The sequence below is a fragment of the Hipposideros armiger genome, unplaced genomic scaffold, assembly GCF_001890085.2.
Source record: "Hipposideros armiger isolate ML-2016 unplaced genomic scaffold, ASM189008v1 scaffold_43, whole genome shotgun sequence".
Classification (NCBI taxonomy): domain Eukaryota; kingdom Metazoa; phylum Chordata; class Mammalia; order Chiroptera; family Hipposideridae; genus Hipposideros; species Hipposideros armiger.
Window position 1 is genome coordinate 2,590,176 of NW_017731393.1, and position 20,257 is coordinate 2,610,432.

The 20,257-nt window shown below is 47.9% G+C and overlaps 1 protein-coding gene across 15 annotated transcripts in view; it reads right to left on the minus strand.

Moving 5' to 3' along the window:
• WDR20 (WD repeat domain 20) overlaps nt 1–20,257 on the minus strand; it is a 67,635-nt gene that overhangs the window by 9,733 nt on the left and 37,645 nt on the right. For 3 of the 15 annotated variants that reach the window (XM_019639318.1, XM_019639327.1, XM_019639326.1), the window contains exons 2-3: nt 5,334–5,516; nt 2,606–2,698 (exon numbers count right to left, since the gene is read on the minus strand). The exons of 1 other annotated variant lie outside the window; for it this stretch is intronic. In XM_019639318.1, the coding sequence (XP_019494863.1) occupies nt 2,606–2,698; nt 5,334–5,516 (276 nt within the window). Of the gene's footprint in view, nt 1–2,605; nt 2,699–3,312; nt 4,593–4,700; nt 5,314–5,333; nt 5,517–7,771; nt 7,912–20,257 lie in introns of those variants that run through there. 11 more of the 15 variants (XM_019639319.1, XM_019639331.1, XM_019639322.1 and 8 more) reach the window with 10 other exon arrangements.

Genomic DNA, 20,257 nt, shown 5'->3' on the forward strand with positions numbered 1-20,257 from the left:
CACTACAAACAACCCTACAATCAACTCTCGGATGCTGGAGAAAGCAGAGACCCTGGGGCTTTCATTCCCCAAATGAAGCCAGAAAGGACCAGGGACTTTCCTTCCTCCTGGGCTGGCACAGGCACAGCAGCCAGGGTCTCCAGTGTGACCGGGACGGCCAGGGGCCCTGGGGCCCAGGAGCAGCTCGCTGGCCTCTGTGAACTGAACTGAGCAGATGAGGGGCAGACTGGGAGGTGAAGGCTGCTGGCATCTCTAGTGGAAGGAAGGTGGGAATCTTAGTCTCCCAAAAAAAGGAAACGAACCGTGAGCCCTGGAAGTCATCGGTGATCTTCTCCCTCTTCTTTGTATGTCTCTATGCCCCACTGTTTCTATAAAGCTTTTTAAATTTATTTTTTAATTCATGGGAAAAATCACCTTTTAAGATACACTTGATTCCCACATAGAAGTTTTCATCTATCTTTAATCTCAGGTGGACTTCTGGAACTTACAATTCCATGCCATCCAAACATGTACCAGGCCACCTCTGGAAAGGAAGCCAAGGTCGGCATACTCAGCAATGGGTGTTTGTGCCCCACGCGTGTGTAACGGTGGCAGAGAGAAGCGCTCTGCTGAGACACGGCCGTCGTGCTAACCAGCCCCCGCCCTCAGCCTCGCACGCGCGGACTCCACCTGGGGCGCCCTGCCCTTCCCTTCACATCCTGGAAACTCACTTCTCCTCCAGACCTGTCGGTGCCTCACCTCCCAAGAAGCTGTTCCATCCAGCTCCTGGTGGGAGGAACGCCCCGGGTTTCCCTCCACCTGGGACAGACGGAGCGCAGACCAGGGCGCACCACAGGCCCTTTGCTAGCATCCCATCCTTCCCGTGCTCAGGCAGCTACTGACTGTCCTTACCATCTGCCGGCTGGGGAGAGGAGGTGAGGGAACACACCCACATCGGCAGTCAGTCAGGGGCAGAGCTCGAGTCGGAGCCCTGGGCATTCGGCCTCCAGGCCACTGGGCTGAGTCTGCAAGTTCATGGCCATAAGCTGACTGCTTAAAAAGTCCCTCTGGGGCCGGCCGAGTGGCACAATGGTTAAGAATTGGCTTGGGATGCCAGAGGGCCCCGGTTCGGATCCCACATGAGGGCCAGTGACACTGCCCTCTACAGCTAAGATGCTGAACAACAGCTCAACCTGGAGCTGGGCTGCCGTGAGTCGCCGGCGAAGGCGTAGGCTTCAGTCCCCTGCTGCAGTGGGTTGCCATGGGCTACCGTGTGTAGCCAGCAGCCAGCGTGAGTGGCCAGCAGCCGCAGTGAGCAGCCGTCCAGAAGCTGGCGACTGATCTGCCTCGCCTGGGAAGAGTGCAATGATGGTGCCAACTTGGGCCAGTGAAGCAATGTCCTCCACAACTAGACTGAAGAACAAAAGGACAGCAACTTGTCTGTTCCCCTTCCCCCAATTCCCCAGCGCTGTTCCCATCCCAATTCCCCCAATAAAAATCTTAAAAAAAAAAAAAACCCAAAAAAAAGAAAAAGTCCCTCTGGAGGGCCGGCCGAGTGGCTCAGCTGGTTAAGAACTTGCTCAAGAGTCTGAGCTCTGAGCAACAGAGGTTCGATGCCTGGCCTGAGCTGAGCTGCCGCTGAGCTGCCAACAGGTGGCAGGAGGGCTCAGCTTAAAAAAAAAAAAGAGTCCCTCTGGAGACAGTATGAGGAGACGGCCAGAACCTCGGGAACAATCAGGGCTCGGTCCTCAGCACGCTTCTCACTCTTACTGTACTGTCTCCACAGATCTTTCTTCTCATCTCAGGGATGTGGCCACTGTTTACATGTAGACAACTCCCAAACTTTCACCTTTAGTTTGGGGCTCCAGGGCCATATAACCAACCATCTACAGGCCTGTCAAGTTGAACAAGTTCAGAATGGAACTTGGACCTTTCCCTCCACCCCCAACACCTGCTCCTTCCCCCGTTTTACCCAATGGAGCAGGTGACAGCCAGAAACCCAAGATTCGCTCCTGCCTCTCTCCAATTCCCTCTCCATGAAGCAGCCAGGGTAATTTAAAACAATGCCCACCTGACCGCCTCATGTTCCCGCTCCTTTCTAAGGCACCCCACAACTCAGGGGAAGACACACAGCTGGGCCCGACCTGCCTGGCACGGCCCTCCACGGCCCTGCGCCCACTTAGCACCCTCCCTCTCAGGTGCCCCATCCTTTCAGTTCTTGTGGGCCCCGTTCTCCCAGCCCTGGGCCTCCCCCTGCTCTCCTTTCTGCAGGGGTGCTCTACCTCCAGTTCCTTACCTGGATGGCCTCCCTTTCCTGCGAGGCTCAGCCCAAAGCACACTGCTTCCTCCGAGAGATGCTCTCCGCCACCCCATTTAAAGTAGGCCCTGTGTTTCTCTCTCTCAGGCCCACTGTCTCCTCTTACGTCACAAGTCACCATTTGCCAAAGGTGTGAGTGTGTGTGGTGCTACTGTTGACGCCCTTCTCCCCTCTCTGAAGGGGTGACAGCAGGGTGGGGTTATTAGACCTGCCACTGCAGACCCAGTCCCAGGCACGTGGTAGATAATCAGGGTCTGTCGAATGGATGGGAAAATGGCCACAGCTCTAAGTCAAGCCCTCAGCTCTCACCTGGACAGTTACTAGAGCCTCCTCACTGGTCTTGCTACCTTCATTCTCTCTTTCTTCATTCCAATCCACCTTCCACAAGTGCTGACAAGAGTTCTAAAAAAACACATTTGATCCTGTCACTCCCTTGAGTAAAAGCCCAGAGCTTCCCCCACAGCCTCCAGTGTCAGGTCTGAGTTGGTCAGCACGTCATGCAAGGGCTCTTACGATCTGCTTCCAGGTGATCTGTCCAGCTCTGGCTCTTGCGGCCTGAGGCCCACACGCTAGTTTGGCCACACCTGGTTCCGAGCTATTCTATTTCTCCACACGCCAAGCTGTGTTCTCCAGCTCTGAAGGCCTTTCTCACCCTCCTCCAACTCCTACTCATCCATCAAGATCCAGGTATCAGACGCCACCTTCTGGGAGCTTTCTCGGATGTCCTCCACCGAGCTTAACTTCTGCTTTAATGTTATGCCATTTGCTACCCACTGAGGAAGCCACTGAACACATCCCCCTTGGTACTCTGCTCATAGCGTTGTAATAACACGTGCCCCGTACTCTGTGTGTCCATCTTACTGAACTGTGAGCTCCTGGGAAGACAAGGGCCCACCCCTCTTGCAACCACACACAGTAGGGCTTACAGTCTGTGACCAGTACGAGCTTGTAGAATTTATTCCTAGTTCCAACTCCATCATCAATTTGCATCTGATCTGGACAATTAATTCACTTACCTTCTCTCTGACAATGTCCTCAGGGGCAAAATGGCAACAGTCGCACACCGTCCCGGGCAGAGGGAAGATATAAAACGCTCTGAAGCCTCTAACTCTTGTACCAATGCAAAGCATGGCATGACAACTGCGTCAGCCCCAATGCCCGGCACTCTCTGAGAACAAATCTCGAACGGCCCTTGCGCTTACACATCCTGACCAAAATCCGATGAAAATGTCATCCACACAGCCAAAGAATTCCTTACTGTGAAGGGCAATCAATTTCAGCCTCGAGCTGTAAATGCCAAGTTGGCATTACATCGTACGCCCCAAGTCCTAGCATTTTGAACAGCCACTTTTCAAATAAAGTGTAAAAAAAGTATGCGGTCACTCATGCTTCAGTTCCAGCCTGCATCAGCCATTTGTGCAGGGGCAGGGATGGGTCTGGCTGACATGCTGAGTGTTCTCAGGGCCCTGGGACTCCAGGGACCTGTGGTCTCCAGTCCCTGCCATCCCCCAGCGATGACACACAAACCCTCCTTGTTTTCTAAGTGGCATTCTGTGCCATCCTCAGCCAGGGCAGCCTCCTCATCTTGTTTACCAACAGCCCTTCACATGGTTCCAATCCCTTCCCCCACGGTAACACGCCCCTACCTCAACACCAACAAAACCCCACCATGAGGCCAAATTCACAATTTCTATTAATAGTGCAAAGAAGGCTGGTTTTGTGGCTCCGCTCAGCCCCACTCCCTCCCAAAAAAATCATCCAGCTAACTTAGATCATTGTTTCAGACGATAATAAAATATCTAGGTGAACAGAATAATTTTCTGCTTAAGACTTTTTTAATGAAAAATGGGATGAAATACTTTTCCTCTATAGTTTATCAATCCAGATGGCAAGTTCTGTTTCCAGTCAACCCAGATGAAACTAGACAGGAGATGGCATGGTTCAAAAGATTTCGCCAAGTCCACTGGCCACGTCAGACAGGAGCACCGCGGGTGGGTGGGGACTGGACGTACATGGACAGCACAAACCATAAAGACTGCAAAAGAATCAGAATTTTAACTGCAATTTGTCATGAATATTCTTTCCCAAATTATTTAAAAGTCAGAATCTATAGTGTGCTTCTGTTCCAAGTTAATGACGTCCAAATTATGCAAGTGCAGAACCACTTGTCCTTCCCGAGAGGGATCCCACATGACCTGACCCTTGTCACATCCCGGCTGAAGTCACAAATAGAGCGTGGACTCAGGGCTTCTAACTCGGCAAGCCTACGTCATCTTTCCCACTGGCTAGCAAAGTCCTACGGAAACAGAGAAAGGAGACATCAACTCTGTAATGGCAATTCTCGGGGCTGCAAAGCCACTTGTTGCTTTAACAAATACAATCTATTGTACTTGGCAACTTCTACCTGCCACGATTAATAGTCCGGACATGTTCCTGGATAGATGGCTCAGGATCTCGGGCTCCTTCCAGAATGAAACTGAAGATACTAGAAACCCCAGCACATGCTACAACGCTGGCACACTCTAGGTCACATGATCCAATCTGAAGTGCCAGGATTTCTAACTATGTCAAAGGTGATTTTACAGCAAATATTTTCAAGAGCAAGAGAATTACTCCTTAGCCAAATGCCTGTCAAATATACCCAAAAGTTTTAACTATAATTTAAACAGCCTAAGGAAATGTCATCAAGTTCTTTGATCTGCATGAAATTTTCTGGTAATGTGAACCAAGTCTGGAATTCTGTATTTTCTTATTTAAATTATAAATGTCAAGTTACAGCCTCACCCCTCTCTCCATTCTAAAAGAGTTTTAAAGCACCTGCTATAAATACCTGAGCACGCTCCATAAAAAACACACAAAACAGTTGCCCCAAAGAACAGGTAAACGTCAACAGGTTAACTCACCACTTTTAAACTTGGGTAATACTGAGAGAATGAGAAGTGGGCTTAGCTCGAAGTGTGAACAAGGCCCACTACTCTTGGTAAGGACATATCAGTTCTTAAAGGGAGTCTTAACAGCTAAGACAGGGTCTACTTACTTCCTCATTAAATAGTTTGCTAGTTTCTTTTTTGATTGGGTCTATTAGCTGGACTTGGCCTGCGGAAAAGCCCACTAGGAGAGAGACACTTTCTGCTGTGGCTGTTAGGTGGTTGAAGTCATGACAAGTAGGCTGTGTTCCTTTGTATATCCTTTTATCTATTGGTTTACTCAAGTCAGCAGCCTGGAGGAGAAAGAGAAAAATACATAAGGTGAACAGCACATTGAGACGAGAAATCGAAGTTACACTATTTTATACTCTCCACTATGATGTTCAATCTTCAAACCAAAGGTATTTAACATACTTTTTCAGCTTTAGCATTTTATGAAAGCACTTTCACATATCTTAGCCAATTTGATATTGTCAGACTATCCATAATATGTTTATAACTGTTATTTTCACAACTTGTTCTGCTTCAAATATATTTAACAAGGACTCCTGGACTTCAGGAGGAAAAATCCTTGGGATACTAAATTCGGTATTTGCAAAATGCATCCAAGCATTTTCTAACTGAGTACCTCTAACCACACACAAGTCAGCTTTCAAACACACCTACCACCTCCATGCTCACAGGTGTTACCTGCAGCCCAGAGGTTCTCAAAGTGTGGTCCCCAGACCAGCAGTGGGCAGCAGCATCACCTGGAAACTCAGAAATGCAAATTCTCAAGCCCCACCCCAGGCAATGGAACCAGGAGGGATGGGGCTGGGCCCTGCACACAGGCTGGATAATAAGAAGCCTTCCGGGTGATTCTGCCGGCCCATCGGGTTTGGGAACCAGTGCAGCCTGCTGTAAGCGGTGCTCCCTTACTGGCCCCACCCCCTTTCGCATTCCCTTTCAGGTAACGTGCACCCTCAGGGTCTCAAGTGGAGTGCGGTACACGCATCGTCTTTCATCTTTACAATGATCCTTCAAAGCAGACAGGATGTCCCCATTTTACAGATGAGAAAACAAGTTCAGGGAAGTTGAAGGACTCAACCAAGGTCACCCACCATACCTACCTAGTACGTGGAAGGCTGGATTTGGAACCCAGGTCTGTTTGTTCACAAAGGGGACAGGAAGAAAACATACACTCACACACCCACCCACCCCAAAGTCAAAAGCAAATGACTCTGAATTGGGCTAAACGAGATTTTTCAATGTGCCTCCCTTCTTTTAAAGCAGGAGTCGTTTCTTCGTGAGAAATGTTCTGTGTGATCCAGTACACCGCGTGGCTGTTATTGTTCACATAAAGAAATCCCACCCCCTCCCCGTCCCACTGCAGCATCACCGGTGGAGACAACGAATGCTGCTGAACACGTCCTTCAAACGTGGCTTCGGCCTGTGTGCGTTCTGGGGCTCACAGCTCGCGTTCTGTACTGACCACACCCTGCACAGGTGCTGAGGATTTCTTCAGGCCTGTGACATTGTACTGAGGATTCTAATATCTAACTCTTCAGATAACAAACACACTGAGCAGAAAAGAAGACCCCAAAATTACAGGCATCTGTGAGCAAACTCAAAACCTGAGCATTTGGGGGTCTGGACCTGAGTGGCCCAAGTCACTATGGGAGCTCGGGGCTAAGGAACGAGAGTGGATGCCCAGCCTCACTGCAGGTGAAGGGGAGATGAGGGATGGTCTGCAGGATGAGAGAACGCATGCAGAAGAGCCGTGACAGGTGTGACACAGAGCATGGCACAAAAGGAAGGCCTGACTTGGAGCAAGGACAAAAGGGCCAGAGGGTACGCGAGGAGCTGTGCTGGGAGGCAGCGAGCTCAGCAGAGGTAGAGGGAGAAAAGGAGCCGAAGGAGCCACCTGAAGGAAGGCTCCTGGCTGGGCCCAAAGGCGGGGAAAAAGAATTCCAGGCTAAGGGGACAGAGCACATCACCTCAGAGCAAGGAAGGCAGCAGCAGAACAGCTCCAAATATAAAGTACGTACACTGGCAGCTAGAGACAAAAGTCAAATGTGACGTATAAACAAATTAAATTATTACGTGATCACTATATCAGCACATATAACTCTTGAGAGTTTTTTTTTTTTTAAGTTTGCTCAGGGAACTTACCCCTAAAAGAATACACCTAAAATTATGCACCAAATACAAAAATCAACTCAAAGGCAAACCAAAAATTAACACAGAAAACATACTAATTTAAGTTAAATGAGCAAAGGAATACAATGGTTCGTAGAAACAACAGAGGAAATAGAAGCACCTCTTTCCATGGACTGCTACTGGTCTGAACGGATGACCCGTACAATAACTACGTCAGCCTCGGTTCTCGCCTATTTACCTTACATCCCTGCCCCCTAACACGGAACATCACTGAGAAGATGTCATCTATAATTCTGTCACACGTAAACGAACACCTGAAGGATTTTAAGGGCCAACTACGAGATTATTTTTACTCTGAAATGATGTAGATATCCCAAAACCACCCTGTTTACTAATTTGCTTAACAAACCTTCTTCCTAGATCACTGCTCGCGATGTGTCCCAGCCCATGAGGAGTTGAGTTGTCTGCAGTCAAAATCCAATTCAGAAATTGAGAATAAGCTTTGGAAACTTATGGCAGTTTGACAGAGTAATTTTGTATCTGTTGGATCTAATAATAAAAAATTAGAGTTTGCATTCTGCATGTCTTTTTCAGTTTCTGTTCCTAGTCATTCTTTTTTTATGTTACAAAGTATCAGTCCAGCTAGACTGGAATTTTAAACACAGATGCCTCAGCACAGGCGGAGCAGCGCTGTCCTGGACCGCACAGAGGGAGGCTTGGGCCCAGGGACACTGAGAATTCTCGTACTTCAGGTCACCCCTGCCTCTCCAAACCCCAACGGCATGATCGCACTAGGACAAGTAGCATGTCACCTACACTAGGCAAGGATTTCTGTGAAGCCTGAGTGACTGCTAGGTGTGTGCCCAGCAGACACCCTTCTGAGAATCCCATGGACTCCTCCACTGGTGCCTGGGCTTCCTGGAGCCCCGTGCTAGCACAATCATCTCCCACTCACCTTGTCCTCTCCTTCACAGCCAATCACTAGGTCTGTCTCCTTTTCCACCCATGGGTTGCTGCCCTGGTTCCTCTTCCTCCTCCTTTTTGGCAGGGTAGGGTGGGGTGGGGTGCACGGACTTCCCTGAGGAGTGCTTGGCACTTGCTTCCTTCTGGGCCAGGTATATGGAGAAGGCTGACTCTCAAAGNTGGGGGTGTGCCCACATGGACTCTGAACTCACACACCGTTTGGAAGCAGTCATTACTACCTGAGCCCGCCACTCCTCTTCCCCACGGGGTCAGCAGCCTGACAGAGCGCTTCCCAGGTAGGGGCAGTCTGCTAGGCAAGAGTCCAGACTTCAGAACCAGGCAGACACGGGTTCGAGCCTCGCCTTCCCTCTGGGTAGCAAGGTGACCTTGTGCAAGGTGCTTGTTTCCTCTCCCTGAGCCTCATAAAACAAGCCTCCCCGCTCCCCAGACGCCTGGAGGCTGGTGATGAGGCCAGCAGATACTGGATATAAAGCACAGAGTACACAGGAGCACTCAAAAGGCAGCTACCATTATTCATTCAACCCTATCACATCCTACTTCAGGTCAACTGGCTTCCTAATTCCCATCACATCAGTGTATGACGGCATGCCCAGCAGTTTGCCCTCCGTGGGGTGACCCCCTCCATCCTCCCTAATAGCAACACCGATTTCCACCCATGGAACATTTTCTGTGCACCCGGAACATCACACTCATCATCTCATTTAATCTCAGTCACACCTCCAAGTCAGCAGTAACACTCCCCACATTCTACAGCTGAGGAACCTGGGAGGCATCAGGGTCAAGGGCCTGTGCTCCACCATCGACCCTGCCTGGCGGCTGCACCCCAGACTACACACCCAGCACACTTCCTGAGGCTGCTGCAGGCAGCTGGGCGGGTCCCTGGCCTCACTAGGGGCTCCCTGGGCTGGAAGTCCCCTTAGTCCCCAGGAATCCACCTTCAGCATTTTCCCAACGGCTGTTCTCTGGGCTGGCTCCTTTATCTCAATTCTCAAGTACTTGGTTCGTTCCACAAAATTTAGTACTTAATCACTTATATCATTACACTATTGTTTTATGCCTGTTATCATCAATTACAATACAATTATGATTTAAAAATGACACTAAAAACTCCTTTAAGGAGCAGAGGTCTTTATTAAACAGTTACCAATGTACTGTTCCACAAAATTAGCTTTTGTTTTTCAGCTTTCTGGTGGATTCTGCATAGATGGGTTTCAGACATTTTGGGATTTTTTTAATGCTTCTGCATTCTGATTATTGCCAATTATTTGAATTCTTAAGCATGAATTTAGAGCTAAACCAATTTATTAAAATGTCTTACCAATTTTAAGAATTAAATTGTATATGCTTATGCAGCCCCAGTAGAGTATTCAGTATGTCACAAATGCTAAATATCCACTGAATGAATGAAACGACGATTGTTCCAAATTTTTTCAAGGGTAAGATTAAATTTTATTGTTATGCTCATCAGTTTCTGCATAAGGACTTTACTGATTACAAATAATTTGTCAGTCTCTCAAGTTCATAGAAAAATTTTAAATGATGGTTTAAAACTCCTACTACAGAAACAGAGCTAGTTACCAAAATCCTTGATCAGTACCGGTAAGTACAAACTTTAAAATGTCACGTTTCTCTTTTCCTTGGCTTTTTGATCCTTAAAAGCCCTGGGATTCTTTTTACGACAAATACTGTTGAAATACGGTGTCACTTGGTCGGTTTAGCGTGGCACCAACAAGCATTTATCTTTCCTGCACCACAGTGGTCTGCAAGGGAGACGCTCCTGTGCCAGCACACACCTTGACCCCAGAGCCAACGGGAACGCAGGAGAGGGCCCTGAACCTGAGAGGGGCTAGCCCGCAGAAGGCAAAGGGCTGCCTCGGGCTCAGGGGCCTGCTAGACCTGCCAGGGTCTCGGCACCCTGTCCCAGCCATTAGAGGAGCTCAGAGAAGGTGTGTGGGCCTGTGACGCCTCTTCATGGAAACCTGCTACTAGACACTCCTGAGGCCCAGAAGGATTTGCTGTGGAACAGAAAATACTTCAGAAAGGCCTCTTGAAAAAATGCATATCAGATTATGATATATGAGGGCAATGTAGGTAATACAGGTGGGCTTTATTTTCCCAAAGTTTCACATTCTCCTTCCTCATCCGAGAATCACCCCAGAGAGCACCAGTCCCACAGAACTTGTCGGAAATTAGTTCTTTTACTGGCATATCTAACAGCTGCCAAACACCCAACCCAGACCAGAAGCTCACGTGTCTACACCAGAAACTGCTTTCTTCCCTCCTAAGCCCCTCTTCCAGGCTTTAAGCCTGCTGCCTCAGGAGGTCCCCTGTATGGTTCCCTCTCCCCAAATGACAGCTGCAGAGCCCTCATCGGCCTGTCCTTCCCCAGCCCCCACCCGGCCTGGGTCAGCCTTCTTGGCTCAGCCCAGGCCCCTCCACCCACCTCTATGCACACCCCATCCATCCCACACACTGTCAGGTTCATCTTCATGAAGCCGGAGGTCACTCTCCCACTGAACCCTCCTCGGCTCTGCCAGGCATAACAGAGCCATGGCCGGCCCTGCCAGGCACCCACAGGCCCTCCTAATGCGGGCCTCCTCACCCCTGCCTGAGCCCTTCACACCTGGCGTTCCTCACATTCCTTTCACTCAGAGTGCCGTCCCGAGCCCCAGGAAGTGCGAGCCACTCCCTCCTGACCTTCACCTATCACTCCACGCCACACTTATCAGCTGTACTATGTGAACTATATTCCATACATTATCGAAGACCAGCTCCTTCTAAAAACAACCAGAAAGTCAGGAGGCTGCTGAGTCACTGATGGCCTGAAGGGATTAACGAAAAACAGCCGAAGCAGCCCCCCATGCACCCACGGTCTCCAGTGTGCCCTCTGCCAATCAGGAGAGAACCGATGTCGTGCTTTCGACGGTCATTCCTTTGACCACATCCCAAGCCACCAAAATAGGACCCAAACGCGAACAAGGGGCCACTTCCCAGGGCCACCAAGGATCACCTCCTGGGACAGAAGAGACCACGGGAGTCCTACCTTAAGACTTGGGATCCAAAAGAAGCCACGTCACAAGGACCGCTCCCCAGTGCTTCCTGGGGGAGCTGTTCACCCAGTCAGGCTCGGGGTCTCTAGTGCGTGCGAGGGGGAGTCCACAGTACGGGGCTGGACCGCACCTCGCTGATCATCCCAGCCGCAACTGGGGAACCTCCAGAGCCTCCCAAGTCACAGGCTGTTGAAATGAGACTGACCATTCAGAGCTGAGATTATTCCCTGCGTGAATGAAGTCCAGCGTACTATTCAATCAAAATTTTCTCCAACATAGTGGAAAATAACCTGGCTCTAATGACAAAAATATCAAAGGATCATTTTCAAACAGCTCACTGTCCACACTTGCCATGCAGGACAGCAGTGTGACACTCGGGTGACTGCAGCTGTAAGGCCCTGCACAGCCTCTAGTGTCCAGCCCAGCCAGCTGCCCTAGAAGCAGAAACAACCCCAGGCTAATCTGTGAGACCCACACACACCATCCACCTTCCACTGTTCCTTCAGGCCAACAGGTACATCCCAAACACCTACATAATTGGCATTACGGTATTTAAAGAGTCTAACGCTTATTTACAAAAAGATACCAGGGGTGTTAAGAAGTCAGTTAGGTTTGGGGTCACGTCTCCCAGTAGGAAAAAAACTGTCAACCAATTGTACAGTTTCCGTGTTTGCAAAGGACGGGAACTTATCTGTCTCAGGCCTGGCACACAGGAGGCACCATTAAATATCTATTGTAGAAGTGAAACAATTATGGAAAGGAGTGTTAAGAACCAGAAGAGGCCCATAACCAGGAATACATAAAACCAAGTTACAATCCTTTTACTGACCAAAATTCTAACAACTAACGCCTTCACGGTGCCCATCTGTGAAAGACCCACCTCTGTTAGCAAACGTCGGTAAGTCACTTTCGCTTACCGAGCGCCTGCGCCGTAGCAGCCGTTCTTCTGTCACAAACCTGTGCCCTAAATACTGCCACCATTTTACACACAGGGTGTGAATCAGCTGTCGAGAGCAAGTGGTGGGGTCCAGGCTGCCTGAATTCCAGCCCGTGCTCCTTCTCCTGCGCCATGCTGCTCCCACAGGAAGGTGACAAGATAACATCTCAGGCAGCACCTAGTCTGAAAATTCCATCGCTGTGTGACTCCATGTCCTCTGCTTGCTGACGTGGGAACCAGAATTGCAGCCTTGCTCCATCTGGCCCAGATTCCAGACCTGCCTTCTCGATATGTTTACCTGGCATGGCTGTTTGATTAAAATGGAGTAATACACTGAATTCCCAGTCATAATGCCCGGCACTTAAGGCACTTGAGAGAAGTTGGTTCCCCTCTTCTAAACTTGTATTTCTCCTTCTGAATACAGAAGGGCTCCCTGCTTATCATCCAGGCTTTGAACAATTCTCATTATTCATGAACACCTACAAAGAAATAGAAACAAGGAACAACAGGAACATTTCTTTCTGCCCTAACTGCCCCGACACAGCAGCAGAACCCACAGTTAGGGCATGTTTTCCTTCCAGTATAATTTTCCACAACAAGAGAGCATCTCCCCTCTCCTGCTTCGTTCTCAGACATCAGCACACGCCCACACGTGCTTGGGCACCCCAGGCCCATGCCCTTGCCAAAAGCCAACTGTCGCGTGTCGCCACATTTCTCTGATGGCTCTGGCCCTGGAACGAGTACCCACCACTCACTTTCCACAGCTCGTCTCACGTGTGTGGCAGCAGCAAGGCCACGAGAAGTGAGGCAGGGGACTCCGTGAAGGGAGAAAGAAGGGAAGGACAAAGAGCCAGGTGACCTCAGAACACAGGCAAATAGCGAGGGGTCACCTTCATGTCACTCCACAATGGGAAGCGGTGCAGAGTTAGAAAATGCGCAAAATGTGCTCAGTGAAAATTTCACAGTCACTGTGGAGCTGCCTGCTGTTCACCAAAGAAAAACCTCTTGCAGGAGCCAGGGGACGCTTTGGGCAGGGTGGGTGGCCCCAAGGGTGGGGGGCAGGGCTGCGTTACGAGAAGCATCTTCTCCCCTGGCCCAGCACTGTCTGTCAGTCAAGTGCATGAAATACCAGGATTCTGCAGTTTTCACGCTCGTTTGCCCCCAATGCATGTGTCACATAAAACTGCTAGCGATGTGAAATCTACTCCTCTTCCCTTGGAGTACTTTTTTAAAAAGGGACTTAAAAAGCTGCTAAGCTGCAACTCCTCCGCCATCTCTTCATTTTCCTAGGCTGCACTCCACATTCATTCTCATCACAACGTGAAATGCGACAATGGCTGTCCTGGTGCTTCCTTTAGGCTAATGAAATGCCGATTTCTTCATCAAAGAAAAACTATGAGTAAACATCTGGTAAATTCAACTTGCACACATACTAACACCAGATCTCATTACGTTAAAATGCAGACATATTCAAATGACCTATTTTTATTAAGTCCTTCTATTAAATATGCATAGAAATATGCATTCTTATTCTTACGGGAATGCCAACATCTCAAATGGAAGAAAGGCAAGATGCTTTCATTTCTGCAAAAGATACTCATGTAAAATTTTTAGAAAATTTTTTAAAGTTCCCCCTGAAGCAGGTGGGAGTAGGGGATTCTATGACTCTCTGGTAAACCAGAGACCACTCCGAGGCAGGCTGCCTAGATGCGGCCTAGCTTCTGTACTATTGATGGCCTGCGTGAGGCTCCTCTGGAGCTTGCGTTTGGCACAGCACACAGATCCCCTGTAATTTGCTGAGTAACATCGCTAGTCTGAGAGGAGCCTCCACTCTAGGCGAGATGTGCCCTAAATCCCCAATTGTGTGCAGGCCCTGCAATCTTCCACCCACCCCACCCCCGCAGGCTCAGGGAAGGCGTGGTGGTGACCTGCCCACGCTTTCAGAGCCGAGGACCGCACCTGTAACCACACAAGCTGTCACTACTGTTTTTCAATCACCCAACTTCAGTTGGGACAATGAACTGCTGAATCTGTACCATCTAAAATTTCACAGTGACACTGCTGTGCACCAGTAATTTCACATCAAATGACAGCATTGGAGGCAGCACCCTGCTGTATTTTCAAACAGGGAGCACGAGAGCTGGACAGACATGAAGCTGGAATTGCACAATGGAGGGAGAGCGGCCACTGAAGCAGGTGGCCAAGACAGTGGGCCTGGCCTCTGATTCAGACAGTCTCCGCTCCCGTCAGGTTCCTCACAAGAAAGGAGCCTCGCATCAGTGAGGGGAATAGAGAGCGGCCTTCCTCGATGAGGCCGTGAAGACAAGCTTCCATTTCTCCTTCGTCTGACATCTTACAGCGTCACTGGGACCACTCAGTTGGCACTTGGGGTGTTTGGCATTTGTCATGTACGTCTTATCTCCCCAACTAAACCAAAATTTTTTAGGGCACAAGGTCACCTCCATAACAGCCACTCAAACATTCCTGGCATTTGTTTTCCCTCTGAGATTTACACAGCCCTTTCAGGCAGCTGAAATGTATCAGGCACTGGTATAGCCCTCGTAACGCAATGGCAGCTAGTTTCAAAACGTGGACCAGTAAGACTGGCACACAGGAGCGGCAGAGCAGGCCTCCCCTAATACCCGTGGGAGTGGGAACTGGCACAGCCCTAATGCAGGCAATTCGGCAACATTTCGGCAACAAAAGCCTCCTTTCAACACAACTCAACTCCTAGGACTCTCCCTTTAGAAAATACTTTGCAAGTGTGTGAACTATCGGTAATAGCTCCAAATTGGCACAACACAGATGCCGCTCTGCAGCGGGCTGGAGAAACAGTGGGCTACACTGAGTATTGCGCATGGAATGCATGCCCGGAGAAGAAACATGACAAATCTCAAAATATAACCTTGAGCAAAAGGAGCCAGGCATAAAAGGAGCAAATACTAAATAATTCTATCTATATAGAATTCAGAAATAAGGAAAGCTAATCTGTGATGCTGGAAGTGGAGAGTGTGGGGGAGGGGCCACAGGGGAGGCTCTGGGGGGGCCAGGAAGGCTGTTCCTTAATATGAGGTTGATTCCACTTTGTGAAAAATTAAAAGAGCATTAAACATACACCTTCCTGTTTGCATGCTATCTTCAATTTAAAAAAAATTTAATGAGCAAACACATGTACACTCAACTCAGCTTTGTTTGTAACAAAACATTATTAATACGCTAAGTGTTCCAAGAAGGATATGGGTAAATATATCATGTAGCCATTTGAAATGAAGGTATTTACTTACTAGCAAAGAAGAATATTATTTGCTATTTATTAAATGAAAATTGCAACAATTTTCAACAGTTTACAAAGAAATCTTAAAACTGTACTCATACTGGAATCAGACTGTTAGTAATAACAATGTACTATTATTTTGAATGTCTTATAGAATAAAGCAAAAAATTTAATAAAAAGATCCTTATAAATCAAGAAACCAACTGTAAAGAATATTTGTGAATCCATCAAAAAACAGAACGTGTTCAAATGTAAATGTTTTACATGTGAAAATGTTGTTTTATTTCCCCAAAACAGTTCCTGTATTATAGAAAACATAGGGAAGAAAAGAGATGCTGTTTGGGATTTGCTTTCAAATAATGCAGTCAGGCTGAAATAGCAAATGAAATGAGACTAGCCCTCTGTAGACAGCGGCAAAGCTGGGAGACAGGTTATATGGCATCTCGTTATACCACTCCCTCTACTTTTGTGTTAGTTGGAAATTCTCCGTAATTAAAAAAGTATGATTCTGTTTGGGCCATGTATTTACTTACATGTATATATTTGCAAAGAAAACAATGAAAAGATAGTCACCAAAATATTAAAAGTGATTAATAGGGGGGATAGTATTTAGGTGGCAATTTTTTGCCTACCTTAACTTCTAACTTTTTGTCAATAATTATTATTTGTGTAATTTTTTAAATACAGAAAGGAAAAAAAATCACAAGCCAAAAAACTACTAAAACTATTTCAAAATTATTCTAGTAGTTGAAAAGCATTTCATGGACTGGCACAGGCTCACAGAAACATCTGTGGCTTGTGAACAGCAAAATTCGCCATGAAAGGAAGCTTACTGTTCCATCAGGTAAACGCACCAGCGGGATGATATATCACCAACAGGTGACGGTGGGTTGCGAGCTGGACAGATCATACGTTTCACATGAAGTAAGGCCCAGTGTCCGTGACTAACGTCTCTGTGGCACCAATGATGTCACTCAATGGGATGAGAAAGGACAGGGAAATTCTTTAAAGGAGCCACCCATTCAGGGGACAGATAAGGAGGCCATCGCTGGTTCTACTGTTTCTCTTCAAATAGTACTAGTGTTAGAAGGGTCACGATGTGCTCCTGACCTGCTACAGTGGCAAGTAAAGATAACTTTTCCCACAGCCCTCTGGGAAATCCGCATTTACCTCCCAATTTCCTCTAAAGCACTGTACATCTAAAACTGGATCCTCATCTTTCTCATGAGACTTGAACTGAGAATTTATCATCAATCCCAGGCTTCTCTAGAGATCCTAGGAAAACTCAATCCTTAATTATCCTCAATCCAGAAGAAAGAGCTAAAAGGGTTACACAGAAGACTTTGTCTTTCTGCAGTCAGTAATATTTTAGCATTTAGATGTTAAAATCTTGAGGCCTGGAATAAAAATATTAGGCTCACCGGGGATAGTATTGTACTGGCAGTCTCAATGGGGACAGTGCTGTGTTTTAAATGTAGGTTAGCAGGCCAGCCAGCGTGGAACTAAGAAGTTCCACCGTGAAGGCAGGAATCAACCATCAGCCAAAAGTTAACACTTGGCAACAACTGCTTCACTCTAAGCACTTGTCATTCATTCATTATCTCATGGAATAAAACATACATAATTAAAAACTTGCAACTACCATCTTAAAAAGTTAAATATAAAGCTATTCACACACAAGTGGACGAAGCAGCAACTCACTTCCCAGTGTGAATAGCTGTGTGATGCATTTCTATATACAGTAGTCTTATAATGATAGGTCTTACATTCATGGGATCAGACAACAGACAAACAGCTGGACAAACAGAGCAGGAGCAGCGCTTTAAAAAAGGGGGAAGCGGCACATTTATTCTCAAGATGCTGCAAATTAAGACCAAAGAAGTAAACTGCCTAAAATCATACAATCGGTTCACACCGCAACTAAACCTGGAGCTCGGGTCTTAGTCCCCGTGAAGTGCACTAAACCCAGTACACTCAGGAAAAGCCTGAGGGTCATCTACCCAAATTTCTCAGTCTCCTTTCCTTTCACCTGTGGTCTTGTCTCTACATCACTCAGTAACAACTAGTTGTCAGGCCTTATAATTATGTTATTTATAACATAAAGTACAGAAGGCTTTGCAACACCCATTAAGCTTAGCATGAACCAAAGGATGCTCATTTAGTTGGTGCAAAGTTCACAGGCGTGCTCCAACTACGACGAGCCCTCCCCAGACGGAGAAGGGAGCGGGGAGGCCTGAGTAGGGAGACCCGAGTGGGGTGACCTGAGTGGGGAGCAGGGAAGCCTGAGTGGGGAGAGGGGAGAACTGAGTGGGGAGACCTGAGTGGGGAGACATGAGGTGCCTGCCTCTTGATAATTCAAAGCTCCTGAGCTGGCTGTGTGCTGAACAACCAAGGCCAAGGCCGTTTGCTCAGCTCTTCCCAAAGCTCTTGCGGCCCCTGAAAACCTGCCCCGCAGCAGAGCCAAAGGCCCACTAATAAAATTTGGGCCAGCAGGGACGTAGGAAAACACGCGAAGGATGGCAGAAACAGGCCGCAATGGTAAGGAAAGCTGCACAGGTGGAGAGCTAGGAAAGGCAAGCCCGCACCTCTGCTTGGTTAGGACTTGGTGAGAACCAAGGCGGCGGCTCCAAATACCAGCAGGGCCCAGAGGCAGCACCAGTGGCTACAAAGCAGAAGACAGTGTCCCAGGTGTGCGCAGACCTGATCTCTCCCCCCCAAAACACCCCCCCCAGGACTGCAACTGGATGTGTATTTAAATCTGAAGAGACAAACCACAACACAGCACCCCCAAACTTTCTGGTCCACAGCAAGTCCAAGTACTTGCCCAGTCCTCACCAAGTTCTTGGGCTTTAAGCCACATGCATCCATGTTGGACAGTGAGAAACCAAGGCACACTCAAAGAGCCAGAGGAGGACGGGCTGGGTGAAGCACAGGGGTCAACCAGGGCCTGTCCCGCACACCATGACACTGAGAAAGGAAGGCACTGCGAGGTGGGCACTCAAGCCCAGGGCTGCCCCTTCCAGAAGGCCACCTGCCTTCATGGCAGGGTACACTTCTGCCTCGGTCCCTGGAAAACAACGCAATTTTTTAACATTTTTAAAGGACCCGAATTATTTCTGTGTGAACTCACACGTCAATCCCACCCTCCACACAGGGCCCAACCCGAGAAAACAAAAATACTGAACAGTGTACCATTTCACAAGTGTGAAGTGACTCATTTTAGAGAGAGCTCTGGTTGAAAACCCACACTGCACCTTGAGGAGTGGCTGGGAGCACAGACCAGGGAGCCAGGATGCCTGGATATGGCCCGGTTCTGCCATTGCTAGCCCTGTGAGCCTGGACAAGTGTCCTGCCTTTCCACAAGACGGGCAAATGGAGAACAGCAGCCTACCTTACCCGCAGTTTCGCTTTTCAGTTCAGTTACGTGTGGCCAACTGTGGTCCAAAAATAATAGATGGAAAATTCCAGAAATAAATAATTCATCAGTTTGAAATTGCGTGCCGTTCTGAGTGGTGATGAAACCTCACGCCATCCGGCTCCGTCCCACCTGGGGCGTGACTTATCCCTTTGTCCCGCACATCCACACTGTACATACAGTACAATAAGGTACTTGGAGAGACACCACTCACATAACTTTTATTATAGTTATTGTTATAACTGTTCTATTTTAGTTATTGTTGTTAATCTCTTACTGTGCCTAATTTAGAAATTAAACTTTGTCACAGGTGTGTATGTATAGGAAAAAGCATATATAGAGAGGGTTCAGTACTATCTGCGGTTTCAGGCATCCACTGGGGGTCTTGGAACGTATCTCCTGCGGATAAGGGGCGGGGGGCAACTGTAATAAAATAGTTCTCCCATATACAGTGTTTAAGGATTAAGGAGTTAAAATGTGTACAGTGATTAGAAGAGTGCCAGCACAAAGTGCTATGTATTCGTTATTATCATTACTAATAACATCAATTTACATTTATTAGATGTGCTCAAAGCAGGAAACACAAGGGTTAGCATGAAAACAAGCATCGGATTCCTCGCAGGCACCTAAAAAATACATGTATTTTCCTATTTAGTTACCTATCCAAAAATGTGCATGTGTAAATATGTGTGTGAGTGGGGGTTCTGAACGTGAGAAGGGGGTAATGTCCAAGCGGTTAAGAGGAAGCACACAGAGCCTCTCCCCTCACCAGAAATGCCACGCCTCCTGGGCCAAAGCAGTGCTCCATCTCCTGACACCTGCCCACCTCACTTTCGTAACACAGCTAGACCAAGGCCAAGCCAGCCAAATTACTCTTTCCGGCCACTTAAGATTTTAATCAATTCAACGTAGCATAGTTGTTGTTTAAAGTTGTAAAAATAATATAACTTCAGAGGAAAGGCAGAGCTGTCTAGTATACCTGTTTATACGTCAATGAAAGTATGAGTTTCTGAGAAAATACACTGAGTAGCGCATGTAACACAATGGCTTAATGTGTGAAATGGCAGAGGCTGGCTAGATTAGGGTCGCAAAGCCTCTTTTACCTCCTATTTCTCTGACATACTAGAAGTAAACGAAATCAAACAGTCTGTGTTTCTAGTTCTAAAAGGCTGAAAGGTGGGCCGGCTGAGTGGCTTGTTGGTTAAGAGCTGGCTTGGGAGCATGAGATCTGAGCA